This window comes from Taurulus bubalis, assembly GCF_910589615.1.
Source record: "Taurulus bubalis genome assembly, chromosome: 3".
NCBI lineage: Eukaryota > Metazoa > Chordata > Actinopteri > Perciformes > Cottidae > Taurulus > Taurulus bubalis.
This window is the reverse complement of record NC_136591.1, coordinates 7,047,258-7,069,022: the sequence shown is the minus strand read 5'-3', so window position 1 is coordinate 7,069,022 and position 21,765 is coordinate 7,047,258. Positions and strand designations below refer to the sequence as shown.

Below are 21,765 nucleotides of genomic sequence, written 5' to 3'. Positions count from 1 at the left end.
GAGATACACGCTAGGACAAAAAGTCCACAGCTGTCTCCTATCTGGTAGCCTGGTATGGCAGCGGGGGTGGTAGCGGGGGCACCGTGGCTGAGATCGGGCTTAGAAAATGGGGTCTAGCCCTCAGAAGTTTTGTGCAACGTTTTGCGGTGTTGTGGCGCAGCACAGCGTGCTAGGGCAATGAGATCAGAAACTTGAAACAGAACCCAGTGAGAGCCAGCCGGTTCAGTGCCAGAGTCGTTTTCCCTGATTTATAGGCTGCATTAGCTAACTAAGAAGACGGATTTTATTATGAATCTTGCTTTAAAATTCACTTGCTTTCTTTTTTTTTCCCAACGTGAACCTTTTAGATTTCAAAACGCAATCTTAAATCAACTCGAATCCCACCCAGTGGTGCTTTGCTTCAATAAGAATACCCCTCATCCTGTTCTTGCTGCGGGTGAGCTGATACAATCTACTATAGAAGACCTACTTCCTTGGGATTAGTTTGATAACCCTAACAATAATCAGCCACTCAGGGGAGGAGCTGTTGACATCCCAGCAGGCATCTGGCCGCCCCCCGGGGGGTAAATATCACAACCCTATACCCTCCTAAACACACACACACACACTCACACTTCAACAGCCCATTAGAAAGTAAGGGAGACACAGAGCCGCCTAAAAGCCAATGACTCAAATAAAATAAAATAAAAACAGTTTGAGAAACTGAGGGTAGATTATGGCCTCTTTATATACGGTCTATGGTATCAGGGGAGGCCGCTCGAGCATAGCAAATACATGTCATGAATAGACGGCAGTGTTGGCCGCGTAGGTTGCCGCTCTCGAGCCGCCCGTACGACTGAAAGTTTCATGTGTGGTCGCGGCGAAAGTGAAGTAAACAGCTGGTGCGTGAATAAGCCAGTGTAAGTTGTTTTCAGGTTGCTAAAAAGGGAAGCGCGGCACTGAAGCTTTGAAACAAGTTGCCGTTACCTTGTATGAACCCTTTGCCCCGAAATCAAGGTTGCATCAAGGTTGGCTGAATGTTTTTTCCGCAGGCATATCCCTTATTCAACAGTCAAAGCGTTATTACCTCCCCAGGTGTGTTTTGATTTCACAGGCATCCACCTTTTAGCTTTTAAGACTCATCTCCTGCTACGGGTCATCATGTGCTCGTGTTTCTCTGAGGGCTCATTATGTCGTATAGGGGCGCCAGAAGCTGACCGGCTGATAACGTCTTCATGCAAAGTGGCGGGGGTAAGAAAAAGGTACAACGTTCCCAACAACCCTGTCTGCTGAGCTCAACCCTGTCGTGCAAGCCCCTCGGAAGACAGCCACGGGCCATCTATAATTCATACGGCTCTGTCTAGGATCAAGCCTAGCTTTATGTAACCCTGAAGGGCGGGCTATGATGTTCGATAGGGGAAAATCAGTCTGCATCCCTGTAGGGGTCTGGGAAAGCCTCTTAAGGGTTTTCAGTGCGTTTGAGAGTCGTTGATAAGTGCGAGCAGCCTGAGTGGCCCTGAGATCAAGGGTGTTTGTGTGTGGGAGTGCTGTTGAGGGCACAGCTGAGGTTTAAGGCTGCACTGTACTCAAAACAAACAACACACTTGTGATCTCCTAAAAGACACGTTATTCGGCTCTTGAGAAGGGAACGATGCTCCTCGAGGTACATGCTGCACTGCAGTCTCAAGAAGCGACGAGATCGCAAGTTTGATCATTGAATTTTGTGTTACAAGCAATCCTACGAATAAAAATGTCCTCCTTAAATATTGTATTTTATATATATATACCTATATTTATATATTTTGTAAAAGGCCATTTCTCCAACTTTGCAATTTCCTGCAGTCCCTAATTCCCTCTGTCCCAACTGAAAAAAATCCCCAAACCATCCTTTCCTGTTGTAAATCTAAATCGAGGAGGCTCACAGGGCTTCTTGCACACAGAGAGAAGCAGTGCATGAAACAGCCATCCAAGGCCTTGAGTGAGTCATCTAATACAGGGGGGGGAGTGCTACACACACACACACACACACACACACACACACACACACACACACACACACACACACACACACACACACACACACACACACACACACCACACACACACCACACACCACACCACACACACACACACACACACACTAAGCCACAGACTCCACGGCTTTCAACAAAACATCTATTCTAAGTCTCTTTCAAGTTACGCGCGATCCTCCAATTTTGGGAAAACAAACTGGAAGAAGACATGTCAGACCCGCCCCCCTCTTTTTCAGTCTAAAGTCCAAATGTTTTGGGAAGAGGATCTTTGGGGAAATGTTTGTTGTAACGGAAACTCGGCTAATATGGCGTCCACTGTGCATGCTGAGGCTTCTTGTCTACATGTGGTTGTCATTGTAGATTTTGCAGCAGAGAGTCATGGGAAAGGGAGAACAAGCGCATGCATGCAGACATACAATCATATATTTGTAATTCTGTGTTCAGGGTGCACTGTGATTAGCTGGATTGGGCCAAAATCATTGCTTAAAGTAGAATACCACACAAACGTTGTGGAACTATGATGTGCCACTAAGTGACTTGTCAAAAAGATCTTCAACACTCTAGATGTGATAGTCTTAATAAGGTAGGTGCTCATTATCGTACAAAGAACATCTTGTTCCCACAACAGGTAGCGTCCCTGTGGAGGTTTGTTTCTTCAGTGTTGATTTTTTTGTTGTTGTAGTTAGCATGCTCAGACATAAGCAACCTGGCAGTGTGACAGAGATAACTCATTAAATATGGTGCATGTGAGGAAAGGATCCATGGTTTAGGAACACTTAAGGGTGGTTCCCTGAAAAGGAAGAAGAATCCACCCTAAAACATGAGTCACATCATGGTATTTCTATAATCCTGGGCTTTTTAGTCAACAGATATGAGGTCCCTTGTGCCTGCAAGTTAAGGAGCTTAGAGGTAAATCTGTTGAATATTCAGTGTCAGTGGCTGTCGACAATGAGTGGCACAGCATGGTAGAATTAAGGTCATTTTCTCGGTTCCTGCTTCAGATCTGTGAACAATATGGTGACTTAAAACACCAAACATCCCGCTAAATGTTGTATTAAGTAAGTCCCGGGCCTTTGTGTGCCCAAACCAGCCCAGGATCAAATCTCTCCAAGAACTTTCACTCCTGTCTTTGTTTGCCTCAGTAATTCTCTACTGTTTGAATAAAGAAACACAAAGGGTGAATGGACTGGCTGTACTCTCGCTAAAAGACACTAGATGTTATTAGTTTACAAAGCCAGTTTATTGTCAGTAGAGCAGCTCCAGAAAAGGGCTCTTAGAGCTTATTAAGTGCTTTGCTCTTCGGTTTCTGACCATCTATTGGCATTGTTTGCTTTGGTTTTGGAGAAGATTCACTTGTTAAGCATTTTCCAAGTTGGTTCGCTTGCATTTTTTTCCACAACGGTTGCTTTTCTTTCAAAGTCATCATTCTTATGCGGGGCTTCAGTTGTCAATGGTTTCACAGTTCCAAACTGGTACGTATGCTTGTGTGAGTGTCAGGATTTCTGTGTGTGGTTGACAAATGAGCCCCCAGGTATGAAGCTTGCAGGTGCATTGAGCAAGTCTCACATGCTCCTGCATGCTCCGTTTGAACTCTCAGATCTGGTTTAAAAATCTGTGAAAAGCTCAATTTCAGCATAGTTTACATAATAGAGGCACCTTGCCCTCTACTAACAGGTAAATAGTGGTGGTTTCACCTGGTGTTCCCTTGGTTCACAGGTGCTTGAAGGTCATGTCAGTGCTTTGTTGTAACCAGTGCTCTTCCTAAATCCTCCTCACCACACTTTAATCACCTCTCTGTTTTTTCCTATCCAGTCATATCCTCCTCTTTTCTACTTCAACAACCTTTTTAATCTCCTTCTGCTTCTGGTCTGTCCCTGTAGGTAAGAGCCTCACAGACGCCGAGGAAGGGGGGGACTATGGAATACCCAATCCTGGGCCTGCGTTCAAAGAGGTGTGGCAGGTGAAGGTGTGGCCTAAAGGACTGGGTCAAGCCAAGAACTTGGTGGGCGTCTATCGCCTTTGCCTGACTGACAAGACAGTCAACTTTGTCAAGCTCAACTCTGATGCTGCTGCCGTAGTGCTGCAGCTGATGAACGTCCGACGCTGCGGCCATTCAGAAAACTTCTTCTTTGTGGAGGTGGGGCGCTCTGCCGTGACAGGCCCGGGCGAGTTCTGGATGCAGGTGAGCCTATAATCTGCAGTCCCATAATGTTGAGAGTTGCACCCGCCAATCCCATCTATACGTAAAGAGCCTATAATCAACAGTCAGAAAAACTATAAAGTTACACAGCATTATGGTTAAAGCCTATGTAACCCCTCCTTATGGTTCAATCCATAAGGGTTGTTGCTTGACTGTAATTTAAGGTGGAAATTATAAGCGGTGGATACATTATGCTTTTGTGCTGTTTAGGGATGTAATTTTCCATTAATTTGGCTTTCAATAGCCCAACACCGAATACCCTGTAACTAACCGGTTAACTTTAAAGAAAAAATGCAAAATCGCTTGAAATACAACAGGTGCTTTCCTTCTAGTCCAGTTTCAGTGATCTAAAGTGCCGAATTTCGAAGCCCTATCTAATTAGAGGTGCTGAAATTTTAATGTTTCGCTCGGGTATTTGTGTGACACAGCTGTGTGTGTGTGTCCAGCTGTGTCACACACACCAAAGCTCACTGCTGAACGTCTTACATGAACAACCCCTTTTCTTGGTGGTTAACTGTTTCCATCCCTGGTATTGTTTTCATACCTAAACTTGAAGTCTTCAGATCTTAAAACACAATCTTAAACCTACTTTACAACACTAAACGGTAGTGAAATGAATCTCAGAAGGCATTCAAAAGAAAGAAAAAGAGAGGGCCTCCAGTTTTGAGCTAATAAGCCTTAAATACAAATTTAATTGAAATTCAAACATGATTTTTGATGAGAATAAATCAAATACATGTTTTAACGAATATTCAGTTAAAATTCTCTCAGTGGGTTTGATTTGTAATAATTATGGTTTGAAATCACTGTTTGAGAGTTTTTTTTGTGTCCTGGATTAGGTGGATGACTCTGTGGTGGCCCAGAACATGCATGAAACCTTACTGGAGGCCATGAAGGCACTGAGCGAAGAGTTCCGCCAACGCAGCAAGTCTCAGTCCAACTCCGGTCCTGGAGGAGGTGCTACTGCTTCTAACCCTATCAGTGTTCCCTCCCGCCGCCATCACCCAAACCCTCCTCCCAGCCAGGTGGGCTTCACCCGCCGGCCCCGAACGGAGCCCCCAGGAGGAGCTAACGGTGGAGCAGGGGTCAGCAGTGCCAATGCTTCTCCCACCCCACGGCATAGCTTCCCGAGGTCTCGCACTGCAAGTGATGGGGGGAAAGGTGAGGATGGGCTAGGAGGGACCACACCGCTCCAAGGGACTTGCTCCAGCCCTTCCACCAATGGCTCGTGCTCTACCACCCCGATCCTCAGGTCAAAATCTGTCCGTTCAGCTGCCACCACAGCTGCTAAAGCTCCTCTTGGGTTGATGCGTTCCGTCTCCACGCCAACGCCCTCCCCAGCCCCAAGCCTCTCCTCTAGCTCAGGGCATGGCTCTGAGTTTGGAGTCGCGACATCTGCAGGTGCTGGTCCAGGGTCTGGTGCCTACAGTCGTGTCCCCTCCCATCGCGCCTCTGTCTCGGGCTCACCCAGTGACTATGGCTCCTCAGACGAGTATGGTTCGAGTCCCGGGGATCACGCTGTCCTCCCCTCCCCGAGCTTACCCGGAAGCTCTGTTAGTAGTGCTGGCAGCCAGTCCCTTGGCGACGAGGGAGCCAACTATATCCTGATGGGCCAACGTAGTGGTGGTGGGAGCAATGGCAACCAGGGGGGCTTGACATCCAGTTCCCTGCCAGCACCAGTAACACCAGCCTGTGGCTCCCAGCCACAGGCCAGAAGAGTTCTGCGCCGCTCCTCCAGTCGTGAATGTGAAGCTGAACGTAGGCTGCTGAGCAAGCGGGCTTCATTACCTCCGATGGCCCTGGAGAGGCTGGTCCCACGTCAGCGCAGAGCTGAGGAGCCCGCAGATGAAGATTCGGCCGATTATGCCGTCATGTCCAGGAGCACCAGCCGCGAGTCCTTTGCGTCCACCTCCTCTACCCCACAGAGGGAATCGGTCATGGGTGTTGGGTCAGCAGGGGGAGGAGGAGGGTACTTGGATGTGGCGGGTGAGTTCAAAAGTGAAGTTGGTGGAGAAGCAATTGTTAATGTAGACATAAGTGTGGACAATGGGTACATGTCCATGCTGCCTGGTGTCAGTCAGCCTCCGGTATCCCTGTCCCAGTCGGTGGCTGTATCTGTCCCAGACTCTGATTCCAAACCTGCTGACGACTACATGGCCATGACCCCTAACAACAGCGTGTCCCCGCCACAGCAGATCCGGCCTCCACCAGCTTCTGATGGCTATATGATAATGTCGCCCAATAGCAGCTGCTCCCCTGACCAGCGTGGGGGTCTCCTCTCTGGAGGAGCTTGGGTCGGCAGTGGTAGTGCAGACAGCAGGGCAGGCAGTGACTATATGAACATGTCTCCAATCAGTGCACGTTCTGTAAATGGCAGCCCCCCACCACCTGAACACAACAGTCATTTGGAGACCAGTTCTCAACAGCAAGCCCCCAAGATGGTCTATTCGTACTATTCTCTTCCCCGCTCATACAAACACAACCCCTCTCCCGGACACTTTGACGATGGGCCCGGACGAGGCAGAAGGTCCAATGGGAGTTTTACTCGGGGAATGGGTGGAGGTAGGACTGTGGGAGGGCGTCAGGAGCCAACAGCAGCAGGCAATTCAGCGGTTGGACGCCACCTGTCACTCTCCTCATCCTCGTATTCCTCCAGCTCAGCCAGCAGCGAGAGCCTCGGGGACAGCGAGGAACGAGCTGCCCAGGCAGCGAGCACCATGGCTGGGGGAACTCAGTCCAAAGATGGGAGTAAGCTCCAGCAGAGACGGGGCTCTGGTGGATTGTCCAAGCAGGGTAGCCATAGTAGGAACAGACCAGTGAGCCTGTTTGTTGATGTATCCAAGGCTAACACCCTTCCTAGGGTCCGTGAGAACCCCCTGCCCCCAGAACCTAAGAGCCCTGGGGAGTATGTAAGCATTGAGTTTAAGGGGGAGAAGAGCAGCCAGACTGGGGTTGGAGGAGGGCGCGGCCGGGGTCTCAGGCATGGCTTATCACTGCCTCATGGCTCAAGCAGCAAGCATCATCAACACAGGCCAACTTCTTGCTTAGGGAACTTCATCCCCCTTTCCCGTAGCCCCTCTGCCCCCATCACCCCTCCAGCTGCCTCTGAGTATGTCAACATGGACTTGGGTCCTTCTCCGTCCCCCTCACCCCTCTCCCTTACTCCTCTCATTTTCCCCTCCTTCCACACCCCTCCAACGCCACCAACTCTTGCTCATGCGCCCAAATCCTGCGATGCGGGTACTGCTAGCCCTCGTGAAGAGGGGGCCGAAGTGCTTGAAGCCCCACTTAGGAAAAGCAGAGAAAGTGTCCCATCGGTGTCTGAGTCTTTATCCCCGTCATCCTGTGGCGACTACACAGATATGGTCTTCAGCTTGAATTGCAACACCGTCCCTATGTCATCATCCAGTGTCTCCCCCAAAGCCCTTTCCCCCACCCGGACTGATCCCTCTGTTCCAGGGCTATCACGGGGTTTAGATTTCCCCCTAGCCAAAGCCGGACCCAACCCAGACCACGGGGCTAAAGTTATCCGGCCCGACCCCCAAGGACGCAGACGGCACTGCTCAGAAACCTTCCTTGCCTCGCCTTCCCTCCCTACCGCTACCTCTACTTCCTCTTCCTCCACTGCCTCCCTCTTTCCAGAACACCCCCAAGCTGTGGCCCGCCGGCTGGGCTTCGAAAGCATGCTGTGGGGGAACGGTGCTGTGACGGACAACCCCACTCAGTTCGCCCTCTCTGGACAGCAGTCCCTTCCCACAAACTCTCAGACTTCGTCCACAGAGCAAGGCCTTAACTACATAGACTTGGACTTGGCCAACAAAGAGGGCCCCCATTTGGGCCTGGATGGACCCTCAGGTAGCCAGGCCCCCTCTCGCCTCTTCTCTGTACTGGGTGGAGGGTCTGGGGTCGTGGGAGTGGGCGCAGCAGTCGGCAGCAGCAGCTCAACACTCAACACTTACGCCAGCATCGACTTCTACAAATCAGAGGAACTGCGGACGCATCAGAATGGAAACAAGGAGGGAACAGGTACGAGTTGCCATTATTCTTTTGAAACACATTTGTTTAACATCAGGTCTCTCTCTCCTTTCTTTTCTCACTTGCGCTCTGTGACATCATTCAGATAGAAAAGAAGAATATGCGTGCAAGATAATCTAGTGAGGCACACTAAATTATTATCTTTCCACCTATGCTTGTTATCAAACTTCACCTGGCGCCATGTAGACACAAATTTGATTTGTATGACTGTCTGCGTGATCCACAATATGAGATATAGATCGTCTGCTCTGATGAGTCATAAGTAGATTTCTTCGAAAGGCATATGCATACTTTTTACCTTATGTGATTATCTAAGGTGCTAAAGGCCAGACAATTTATTGGAATAACAATGAATATCGATTTTCTTGAAATTACTATTGATCCCCTCAAGGCTTCCTTCTGATGTTTGGGGGCAGATTCAGGGGACGTTCGTTATAGACGTTTGACAAGCGGCAGAATCCTTCTGCTCCATGAGAGACATTACTTTCCAAGGAGAAGAGCAGCGCACTCGAATCAAAGGAAACCATTTTGGCATACCATTGTAGCATTCTCCTTCAAGTTGAATAAAGTTGAACTCTGGCCCAGTTTTAGTTGACCCGATAACCTCCATTGTGACATGAGTATAGGAAACCAATGGAGGAGAAAACTGATTGTTCCATGATTCACAATTCAGATTTCATGTTATTTTTAGTTCCCAGAACCCTAAATCTCTGACATTATGATGATGTCATGAAGAATAGTATGCAAGTTGAAGAGGGATAGCCAGGTTTCTAGACGTGACTATAAGAAAATAGCTTTCTATCATTTGAACATCGCTTAATCCAAGCAGACGGCTGTGATTGTTCAGTGTGACCACCTACGGGGCTTTCCTTTTCTGTGTTCTCTTATTAGAAAGCATCCACAGAAATCTACTTTTTTGTCAGGAATGGAGGTCAATAAGGCCAGATGATGAATTTTCATTGTATTTAAAAAAAAAATCCTACTGTGTGGGGTAGTTCTCTAGCGGTGGGGTTCCACCACAGCTAAACAATGCCTCAACTAGGTCACTGTGAGACGTTTCCTCATAGAAAAACATTCTCTTTGAGCCACTGTCTGCACTAAATTGGCCCGTTAAGAAATAGACGCCTGCAGATAGAGAGGCATTTAAATGGAGATGTGGATTTATATGCATCAGTAAAACACTCAGTAGTCTCACTTAGCTTTCCACAGTGGGGCTCTTGTGATGAATGCATCCTGCCAAGCCTTGTTGTTTATGTAGCCCTGCTAGCTTCCACTTGATTTGTACCGACGGTTGTGTCAGACTTAAACCTCATGGGGTTCTGTGGTTAACATTTCATAGCCCGGCTCCAGAGTTGGATTTAATAAAGAATTTGAGGCATTAGCAAAAATTCATCGGGGGGATCTTGTGGTGAGTGCAGCACGGCTGAGCTCCACGGTTGTTTTTTTTACATTCCACACAAGGAAATTAACCATCAGTCTGCATCCATACCCGTTTTGATTTTTATTGGGAATGGGAGGCCATGTTGGTGGACGCAGACGGTATTGTTGGGTGTACTTTAAATATATATGTGAGCAGACTACCACTGTGGGACCATATGGGCTCTGGCTGCTGAGTGTGTCAGCGGGGTAGCGTGGGGGACAATGTTGCACATTGGCTGTGAATGTTGAGATGGGGCCAGTGTTTCACTCACACAGCTCTCAAATGCCTCTGTACAGTGACCCCCCCTCCCCTCCCCTCCTTTCATCCCTCCATTCCGCCTCCCCCTCTTTCCTCCTCCAATAAATGATCCTTTTGTTCGGGTGTTTTTGCCGCGGTGGGCTGGCAGGCCTCAGCCCCAAGACTAGTGGACTCTCCTGAAAGAGTTTTCCCCAGTCGGACAGAATTTGTGGTCTTTCCATCTTGCTTTCGTGATTCCTTTCTTAACCTACTTTGCTCTTTATTACTGCCTTTTTGTTTTTTAACTACCCTGGCACTTAGTCATTGTACTACAATCTGCGTCCTCATCCGACATCCACTCTGACAGATTTTTTAAATTCCTTCCCTCCCTTCTGTTCACTACACACACTGTTGTTAAATTTTTTTTCACCATAACGCCTTTCGTCCTCCTTCCTTTTCACATTGTGTTTCCCTCCGTCCTTTAAACGCTTGCAGAGACACTTAAAAATAGATTTTAGTGTCGCACTGAGACATTTTCCTTTTGCTGAAGAGCAGACAGCGACCAGAGAAAGACACAGACAAAAACAAAAAGCAAAACAATCTATCCGTTACTACAAACTAAATACAGTTTAGAAACAATTAATTATCTTGTCTGCATGCATCCTGTGTGCTTTAAAAAAGAAAGAGTTCTGATCTGCTATAATAACAAGGATCTTTTTCCCCAACAGGAACCAGCTTGAATAGAAAAAGACTGCGTGTGTGTCTCAGGTCTGCATACTTTTGGCACAAAGGGCCGAAGGCTAAATTTGAACATCAGTAGTGAGACATGTGCCAAAAACACTCCTATTTGACACCGGTTATGTAATGTGTAAAAATATCCTCACATGATTTCAATAATGAGGAAGCGCAGGGTGATCTATTTCACTCTAAGTAGCATCTTTTAGGAAATCAAAATGAATGCAACAAATGTGACGTGCGTGTGCTTCCTTGCCCTGCGGCAAACATGTCGAGCCTTTGGGAAGAAAATACAAGCGTCTGTGTTGATGTGACTGCTTTTTATGACGCCCAGCCAAAGCGCGAGGGACTGTGATGTGGGCATTTCACTTAGCGGTGTAGATCTTTGAGTGCGTGTAAGTGTTTCCCACATAATGTGGGTCGTCGTGACCTTCAGCAGAACGGAGGGGAAACATTAGTTTATGAAGTGGAAAGGATTTTTCGGGACAAAATGTTAATTAGATTAAATCAGCCACCACTCCCACAAACTCCTCCAGAGAAATCATGTGAGAAAAGTTTATTATCCACGCTTCCAGCTGTCCCTGAACTCTATGTCTTTACCATCTGGAGGAGGATGTGTGTGCCAGACTCAAAATAACCTGTAGCTCTTTTTAAAATTCCTTCCCTGGGACACACTACATCGAGGAATGAGCTTCTAATGGGGAGACTCATGAATATTCATTGTGTCAAATTTAGCCTCGATCCATTTGGAAACATTGTTGTTGTTCACAGAAGTGGGAATGTTGACATTTGTTTACAGTTTGCTAATTGGACAAAGTCATGCATAACTGACCAAATGGCTCTACAGTATCTAGAGTGTACATAAGCGTTTTCTTAGTTTTCATCACTTGTAATGATGCTATACGGATGAACGTTTATGAATAGATTTTTCATAGATTCTTTTTGGAGTTCAATGCAATGTCTTTTAGGAAAAATGTCAAACATTCTGAGGAATAAATTGTCAATTAGTGAGGCGATGTAAATCAAATCTTCTCTTACGGTGTATATTCTATATACGCACAGTGGTTTATATTTAGATATGAATCATTTGTCCGTTTAAGAAACCGTTTTAGAGATAAAGTAACCGGATGAAATGTTTTGTTTTTTTGCTAATCCTTTGAAAAAAAGATGAAGTAACTTTTGTATAGTGATTAAAAAAATAGTGTAATATATATAAATTGATAATACTACAATTCCAAAGCTCTTTCAAAATATATGTATACAAAATACAAGAACTCCCAATAATACCAAAATGACAACTGAAATTGAACTTTTCCAACACCGAGATGAATCTATACTGACGTTGAACCTGCCAGCAACATGTAGTTTTATTGGCCTGCTTGGCAGCTGGTTGCTACAGAGAGGTCATGTGTGCCAGGAAGAGGTAAACATACTTAAAGTCATTCAGTGGAGCAATGTGGAACTCACACACACAGCCAAGTCCTTTTAGCAACCAAGTCCTGTCCGCCATAGGCATTAAAAGTGGCGTGTAATTCACTCCCATTCGCCCCGTCTGTCTGTCTGAGGGAGCGCTTCTCTGTGAATGTTGGAAATAGAATTATAAAGATTGAAAAATGTAAAGGATAATTCAGGCTTATTACAACTGGGCCTTGGTATCATTTAACATTGTACTCACCAAAGTACTCAACTAAAGTAATTATCAACAGGAAAAGAAGCCGTCAGATGATCCGACCAGTTGTAAAGAGGCCAAGGTGTCTCTCTAAACCACTGAATTTGTGTTAAAACTGAATTTGAGTGTGCTGGATTCTTCAATAATGATGTGCTGCCCATAGTAGTTAAAAGTTTATGCCAAAAGATAGACTTCACCTTTTATTTTCTACCTCCAAATAAGTTTCAATCTGACAAACATTACAACATCTCAGCAATGAACCTGAATTGTGAATTAATTATACCCAATAGAAATGATTTGTATTTGATAATGTAATCATTAAACTGACTATATGTAGACTGAGTACATGTTGTAACAAAACACACACACCGTTTTCTTTATGCAGGTGACAGATTTTTATTGTTGGGTGTGTAATCCAGGGCAACGCTAGGTTAGACTAACAACACTCGTAGTGTTATGTAAAACACAACCACGTGGATGGGACATGACCCCCAACAGGGTGAGGCTCAGGGCAGAGTGTGTGAATGTGTGTGAATGTGCTGTTTTAACCTGGTTTGTGCAGGAATCAGACTGAGCGACGCACAGCTCTGCTTATATTCATGCAGAGTGTAAATGCACACAGATGTGGAGCAGCAGGAGGGAAATTTGGGAGGACGAAACCATCCGGCATTTTCTCCAATTTAGCATCCAGTGTGACCGCTTTGAGATTAAGGGAGACCAACAGCAATGCATTTAGTTAAGGCGAGATAAAAGCAAATTCATAATATCATATTTTAACCAGTTATTCGCCTCCCAGACTTCAACTGTATGGATATGAAAAACAGGACAAGATGAGAGGTACACCCCATTTCCTTATGATTATATAATCCATTTGACGATGGAAATTAGCTCAAATTTCTCCGCATCATTAGCATAATTATAGCGTTACACAACTCTCCACAGGGCAAGCTGCAGGACAACCTGCGAGTTTACTCCAGGACAGCAGAGAAGTCTGGATCCAGCTCCTCCTTTTGAGTAAACAAAAGCCATATTTCTGTGCTTGTTTAATATTTTCCCCTCACATTTAGATTTGGAAAATATCACAAAATGGAGGACGGCCTCTTTTTTTCTTTTTTTCTTTTTAAGGCTAGTTTGTTTCTGTTAAAGTCAAGGACGTTTAGTTCTCTAAAGTCCGGTCTGCTTTGTTTGGGTGGTCTGTTCAGGGAGTCACGGAACTCCCGCCGCACATAGCAACAACTCTCTGTTTGGGTTTTTCGGGAGTGTTGAAGGTTGTGTGTCTGTCACCACACACACACACACACACACAATTTTATTATAGGGCACGCAAGCTGAGACGTTTTTTCCCTCTCACTTCAAGCACAGGCCGCGTGATGAGGTCATCTGCGTGCGCGGCGGCGGCGGCAGCATCGACTCATTACCGGCCCTCGCCTCTGTGCAATTAGGCGAAACTGAGGACTGGAGGAGTAATCGGAGTTGAACGCTGACATACACACACACATATCCACACAGATTTGTGACGGTTGATCGAGCCGTCGCACACGCCGCTAACGGGACAGCCTAGGAGCTGTCAAAGTCCTGGTTCCACTCTTCATTCTGCTCTCAGCTGCATGCAGAGCCGCTAACGGCACCACAAATCTCTTTGCTGGCGCCATCATGGAGATCCGCTGGAGAGTTTTGCTGCGGCAAAACAACGTGCTTAATATATAAAAGGTGCTGTAAACAGGTCCAAATGTTTCTGTTTTGTTTAGGTAACATTTTTATGGAACAGATTGATTTTAGTGAAAGCCTATAAAGTGCACAGAAGCATCTCCTCTGAAATCATGCGCCCGCTTCCCACGACTGCTGCTGATCTTGCAGTGCAAGCGGCTACATTGGTGTGGCAATATTACTTCAGGTGCCAGTGAAACAGTGAATTAAGTCCGAGGAGGACTGGTTTGAGTACTATGTTAATGAATTCGGAGGCGCACGGCGGTTTATGTTACAGTGAGGCACTTTGTTACAATGGCATTCATTCCTCAGATGAAGACCGGATCTACGGCCGCTATAAAGTCATCTACCTGAAATGTGCACTTGCATGCTTTTGCCCGAACTTGATTTCCCCAGAGTCCTCTGTATCAGCGCATCATTGAAGTGAATGAAAAGGTTGCGTTGATTCATGCGGTCGGCACAAAAATCAGTTTACATTCACTTCTCTCAGTGATGGACGACACAACCGCAGCCTATAACACAAAATCGATCGGGTGTGTCTTCGGGGGAATATCAGTTTACTGACAGAAGCTGCATATTTTAAGACGGACCAGTGTTATATTTAGTATTACTATCTTTCACTGCGGTAGACTTGTCTGTTCGGGGAAATCCAAACTCAAGAACTCAACAGTAACAGTGGAGTCAATGCTGTCATTTAAAGGAAAAGTAGTAACTGACTTGTTCCTTCATAGGGGAGGGACGTTGGGACTTGTCTGTGTGTGTGTGTGTGTGTGTGTGTGTGTGTGTGTGTGTGTGTGTGTGTGTGTGTGTTTTGTTGCAGATATTGCCTGAGGTCCACTCTGCCACAGACATCATCTTTCATTGACTAAGGGGGAACAGGAAATTGGTGGTTTTGTTCTGCACAATGAATAGAGGTGTGTGTGTGTGTGTGTGTGTGTGTGTGTGTGTGTGTGTGTGTGTGTGTGTGTGTTCATGTAGTCTTGTGCACTTGTTGAACCTTCCTACACCATCTATAGTTGAACTAAACCGTCTATATCTCACTGTCTTCCATATTTGAATGAAATCTTTCTCTCTTTTCAGATTGCGTAATATTTATCATCCCTCCTGCATATATTTACCGACATACTGTAACTATTTGCCTCATTACACGCATCAAAGGGCCTTTTCATGAAGCCTTGTTGACACTCAAACTTTGAAGCTGGACATGCCGGAAAGCACAGATAATGGAGGAGAATGCTTTTCACTGCTGTTTATGGAGCAAAGTGATGAGTCATTGGGGAGAGCGAAGCCAGGTGAGCTACATTTGAGGTAAAGTGGAGAAGATAAGGGTGTCGGTAATGATTCTTTTGAATTAAGGTATAAAAAAAAGCCTGAATAAAAGCTTAGTTAAACGCGGAGGTGTTTGATATATTAAATAGGTTAGTGTGTGTGTGTGTGTGTGTTTTCCAGTAATTCCACACGGCCAATGGGGATCAGATCTTGTTTCCGGTAATGTAACAGACACATGCTCCACTCCACAGTATCACTTACATCCACATACACACTTACCTGCTCCATCAATGTTTTATCACTTGCTGTGTTCAAACTAAAACTTAAACACAGACGGACACAACAAGGTATTTGACGGTGAGGCGTCATCTGACTGAAAAACAAGGAACTGGAGTTACTTCGAAGAAAGCCACCACAAGGATAAAGATAACCACTGCTCTTTGAGCCCGGCCCATAATGGAGTTTTAAGACTGATAACAATATACGTTTTAAAGGTTTAAGGGGTTAATCTGCTGATTATGTTATCGGTTGCTCCGACTTGTTGTTTGGTCTGTGAAGGCAATGTCTTCAGATTGCTTTTTTTTGTCCTAAACCCAAAAATACAATCTGAAAAAAACAGGCAGATGTTTGACATTTCTGCTCAAACAACACATCATGGCTAAATGTACACAAAAACACACATTATTGATTAGGTTCACTTATATTTGAATATTAGACTTTTGCCTAAAGTGCATACTTTACACTTTACTTTTTGTATTTGTTATACAGATTAAAAAAACTAAATTAGCATGAGCAGCAAATGCAACAGCATATTTCCCTGGAAGGTAAATAACTATCACAAAGCACAAACAATAGAAATATACTTAAGTTGTGACAAGGAAAAATTAGACTAATATAAAACTTAAAAAATAGAACTATATAATATTACACAGTATAATATATATATATATATATATATATATATATATATATATATATATATATATATATATATATATATATATATATATCATATATAGTGTACCTCCTCCAGTATAATACTGTCTGTCTGAGACTGAGATTTATTACAACGATGTTATGTATTTTGGGGCATTTTCTACAGGCGAACAGGAATAACATGTTACTGTGAAGACATTTGAGCTGCTTTTGGGGGAAACATCCCCTCAGAAATATCTGACTATATATATGACTAATATGTCAGACTAACAAATCATAAGAAGATTGACCAGCACGTGACAAAATGTACCCGAATTCTTGTCTTCTTTTTCAAATTCCTGTCAGCCGTAGATTTTCTTTCGTCTACTTTATAAAATGAATACAAAATCTTAATTGGAGTAGTTTTGTATGATCTTTGGTTAATTTATTCACAGATTAAGGGCTCTTTTTCACCAATAAATCACTCACTTACCCATCAGCCTAGTAAGGGTTTAAGCACCTTGCTCAAGGGCTTCTCAAGTGTGTGTGTGTGTGCGTGCGCGCGTGTGCGTGCGCGTTCCTGGTGAGCCGCCCCCGGCTGAGCGAATGGTAATTAAGTAGTAAAGCTGCGGCTAATGACTCAGTACTCTAGTCATGTTTTGACTGACTAGTGCCTTATTTATATGCATTTGGCAAACACACAACCACACTCACACAGCGTCAGGAGAATGAACTGTATTGGCAGCTTGGTCAGGCAATGAGGCGCCGTCGGGCTGAATGTGTGTGTGTGTGTGTGTGTGCGCGCCTTGAAGACTGCAGCCATTGGACTTGTCATTAGATGTGACAGAAAAGCGTTTGATTACCTGTGCACGCTTGCATTTCAAGTCTGCTCTCTTTAGTTACATTACAAAGTGATTAATGTACATGAACACACACACACACACACACACACACAACAGTCTCGAAGCTGTGCTGCTCTAAATAAGAAAAGCTGAGACAGATCATCCAAGCCAATCATCTTTCAGGAAGCAGGGATCAGCCAAAAGCCCCTTAACTAATGTCCAAAGTTACCTTCACCGACCTGGCTCTGGCCTACCATGGCCACAGACAGACACACACACACACACACACCCCTCCTGTCCCTTTTGTCAACACTGTTTTGCTCTTTCTGTTTTGAACAAAGCCCCTCTGCCCCGCCATGTCTCTCTCTCCTCCGCTCTCCAAACTTCTCTTTCTTCTCCTCCTCTTCCTGTCTTTTCTCTCTCTCTCTCTCTCTGCAGACTTTTTGTTCGCTCCTCTCTACTTTCACACCAGACCTTTTCTTTTCCTCTCATAATCACGTTCCACAAATTAAGGAGCTTTCAGCTGGTCATGTGAGCCGGGTTTTTGTGTACAAGAGGTTTTCTGCCTGAATGAATGAATGAATGAATGAATGAATGAATGAAAGTCTTAGATAACATACAGGGGACGACTGCATTTAGAGATGACTGCCATGTTTTTTTAAATCTGTGTCTCCAACATCCAGGTTCACCTTCTGAAGCCGGGACGCAGCTCTCATTTCTGCATTGTATAATTAACACTCTGTGTACTTATCAGAGTTTGAGTGATGGATGTATTGCTTTGACAATTTGTTAATGTGTCGGTGCATTTTTGAAGTAGCTCCCAAAGGAATAGTTTGACATTTTTGGAAAACAGACTCAATTAATTTCTTGTCGAGACACGAAACGATTGATTCCACTCTCATGTCTGAAATAGTCCCGCGCATCGAAACCACCCGTACATTCCTGAAGCGGAATATGTAGGTTCCCACATTTCATTGGCGTTCATCCAACATTTTCTCTAAAGGGATTCACTCAAAATCACAAAACTGAATCTCATGTTGTCGCAAAGGGGGCGACGTGAGTTGATCATCAAAGTCGGTAGGATTCATCCTCTGGTTGCCATGGATATCGCTGCCAAATCTCCTGGCAATCCATTCAGCAGTTGTTCGGATGTTTCAGTCTGGACCGACGGGTTACATCGACATGAACTCACTTTACTGTACGTATTCTTCTCTGTGAGTGTGAGTGTGTTGGAATGTGCATGCCTCTGAGTGTGTGTGTGTGTGTGGGTATATGTGTGTGTTAGCTTGGCAGCGTGCCAGCTCCCTGTGCGAGTGTGATCCTGGCTACAGAGCGCTGATTGTGCGCTGTGGTATGGGATGTATGCTGGGTTTGGAGAGCGTCGGGCGCTGCCTAAAAGAACTGAGCAGCCACCCACCAACCTACTGGGGTTACTGAGGCCACAGAGGAGGAGGGAGTTTTTCGCACACACTCCTTCTTATTTGTCCGTTTTTTCCCCCTCCTCCTCCTTCCTCACACACTCTCTCCCTGGAAAACATCCAAGTTTCTCTTTTTGCTTGCCGTTCTTCTGGCTCCCTGTTTGTTTCCCGGCCTCTTTTTCTTCTCCGTCTGTCGGCCCTATACATTCACTTTGTTCTTTCCCCCCCTCTTCTGTGCTGTCTCAGGTGATTGTCTTGACACCGCCAAAGTGTTTCTCCCCACGTCTCCACCATAATCTGTGTGCGTCTGACTGTGTGTGTTTCATTGGATTCGGGGCCATGGCATCGCTCAGCTGCTACCTCTCTAACTGGGTTTGTCTGTAAAGAGCTTAGCGCCGGTGGGCGTAGGTGAGCCCTAAGCTGATTACCGTCTACTAACGAGCCACTTCTCACATGGAGGCTGTGTGTGAGTGAGTGTGTGTGTGTGTGTGTGCGCGCTTGTCCTTTCTCTTGTTTGTTTGTGTGACTGCGTGTGGTTTCAGTAACTGTTAGTGCGCGCTGCATCTTGAGCTGTGCGGAGGCCAGATGGTTCAGGTGGAGGAGGTTCAGGCGATGACTGGAGGTCATAGTTGATCCCGGGGTCAGCCGAGGTGCTGACGGGGGCAACTGTGTGAGAATACAGTTAAGACTCCTGCAGAGAGGTCAAGTTATTCTCAGAGGAGCGGCCATGAAATCTCTTTCTTTCCCACAGGGGCTTTTGCCTGCAAAGCCCTGCTCTTATTCGGTTGTTTGAATTGTGCCCGTTAGCCATTTTGGACCAGACGACTGTTGTTTAATGAACCCCCGCTTTTTGGGACGAGGCTGGCACTTTGCAATGAAATAAAGAAAGGTCACAAAATAGCAGGGCTGTACCAAGTCAAACTCCAAAGTGTCAGTTTGGGCCGACACTCCAAATATTGTCATCTGCTGCTTTTACTTAATTTTGTTTGTGTGAGTATTACTGGTGTTATTTTGATGAATTATTAGTATATTATTCATGGCTTCCGCCCAATTACCCTACAGCCCAGCGCTGGAACCCCCAAACACTAAACTACCGGTACCTTCCCTACAAAATACTGTAGTATGCACTTCTGATATGTACTATTTCTACTTTTACATGTTTACTGCTTCACATTCTCCTCGAGTGTAACTCGTAAAGCTTGCAGACAGAACACCAACCCGATTTATTTATTTGCTGCAGGGGATTACATTTGCTAATGACAGTTGTAGGTCGCGGCTCACAAAATCAACTCTTTAGCCGATTTAAAATGTGTGGAAAAGAAGAAGTAAAATGGTATTATAACCAACAAGAATGCTGACCAATCGGACCAGATTTTGAAACCGCTTAGTTTGCTTGCAGATGTTCATAATTATCAGTCATATTGGTTGAAGTTCAAAGAGTCAAAGGTTTTGAGTTTATGATGGCAATAATCTGGTGTCAACATGCAGTTCCTTTATTTATTCAAGTGTGAAGTAAGAAGTAAAAATGCAAACTGAACCTTTTTCGTAGCGTTAGCCAACAGATCTTGCAGCATGGGACTCTGAGGACTTTGTGCAAAGTAGAAGTTGAGTTTATAAATTGGGTGTTTCTACTTAAATACTGCGGATCATGAGGACATCGTTTAACATATGGATTGCTCAACTCTGACTGCCTGGAGGGAGACTGTAGCCTAAACACACACACAGCCCACATTTCAGTTACCTAATCCTGACACATCGACCAGGGTCCACGTTCTCTGCAGCTCTGTTCAGCGTGATCAGAAAGCCAAATTGACAAAGAGTCAAGAATTTCATTTCACTACAGAACATTTTCCAATCCAGACACGTGGACAGAGAGATTTCAGATGAACCCCCGACTGTTCCCCTCACGCACACGTCCTCTGGCCGTCTACATGCAAACTCAGCATGCAGCCCCAGCTCAGGACACCTTCCACAGTCAAGATCATGGACATCGTCTATGTGGCGATTGAGAGAAAGAACAAACAGCTCCTCGACCCGCCTTATGGTACTCATCAGTGCAGATCGGATGAAGGAGCTGCGATGTTTGCTCGCTGCTGCCATTATTGGCCTGAGAACGGTCGTTAACCTTTAGAGCGCTGCCTCACCTCGACGTCACCTCGGCGTCAGCACCCTTCTCCGGGCCTCAGTGGCAGAACTAACAGCTTCCTGTGCTTAGCAGGGCTTTCCTTATTGAATTGACTACATTGTGGGGAGTGGGTTACACACAAGCACATGGGTTTTCTCACTGGAAATGTTTTTTTTGGGAGTTAATTGATTCATTGCATTAGGAGACACGTTTGTACCTTGTTTTGCCAGTAGCACATTTAGTCAATAGTTCATTTGTGTTTGCGTTGGTAGAGACTGAATAAGTATTAAAGTATTCAATACTTGACAGGATAATTGGTGGTTTGCTTATTAATTTTACACAAAAGTGAACAAAAGCAGGATTCTCATTTCCGGCAGTTGACGGTGAAACGTGACGGCAGTCGCTAATGTTAGCAGATGCTAACGCTAAATCCTTTTCACTTCATTGAAAACGTTGTTTTCAGCTATTGATACTCAAAATATTAGCAGGGTGGACGTTCCAGTGTTAAACAAGTATTTTTCTAATTGAACCTTTAACCGAACACAATATTGTAGTTCTCTTATGACACGCCCCTGTCTCTGGAAGTAAAGCTAGGTCACTGCAGTTAGTTAGCAAAGGCATGCTAGCGTTTATAGCTAATGTTAAAATAGACAAATATGTGGTAGAATGCACTCCTTACATTTTCTTTTGTGTTTTGGTAAGGCCTAAAACAGCACCCTCTAAACACTTAAAAGACTTTTTATTAGAGACCCACACACACCGTTTACAGCTAGTTCCAGTTAAACTGCTCGTGCTGAGTGCCGGCAGCTGCGATTAAAATGTTCCGGAAGTGCGACTGATTCTGTGGCGGATGAGAATAAATACCAATGGCAGCAACTTGTGAACTAACCCCTTGTCTCTGGTTGTATTATTATCATTAGTAAGGCCAATTTATTTGTTATGCTTCACGGAAACTGTGTGTTCTGTTTCAGTTGTCTGATAGACAGCATCTCTGGAATCTGCAATTACAGCCCCCACACTGACTGCACCTCTCCACAGCCGTTAACACGATGTTCTTCTGCGCTGCAGGCGTCACAGCGCCCAACCAGAGCATTAAAAGCCCCGAATCAGCGGAGAGAGGAAATGAAATGCGCCCAACTCTCCTGCCTGCTTATTAGTCGTACACGGTCGAGAACAAACAA

The 21,765-nt window shown here is 45.2% G+C and overlaps 1 protein-coding gene across 1 annotated transcript in view; it reads left to right on the top strand.

Moving 5' to 3' along the window:
- LOC306734605 (insulin receptor substrate 1-B) overlaps nucleotides 1–21,765 on the top strand; it is a gene marked incomplete at its 5' end in the record, with an annotated part of 37,412 nt that overhangs the window by 6,161 nt on the left and 9,486 nt on the right. Inside the window, 2 exons of the mRNA XM_079215966.1 lie at nucleotides 3,893–4,194; nucleotides 5,052–8,238. Of these exons, the coding sequence (XP_079072092.1) occupies nucleotides 3,893–4,194; nucleotides 5,052–8,238 (3,489 nt within the window). The remainder of the gene's footprint in view (nucleotides 1–3,892; nucleotides 4,195–5,051; nucleotides 8,239–21,765) is intronic.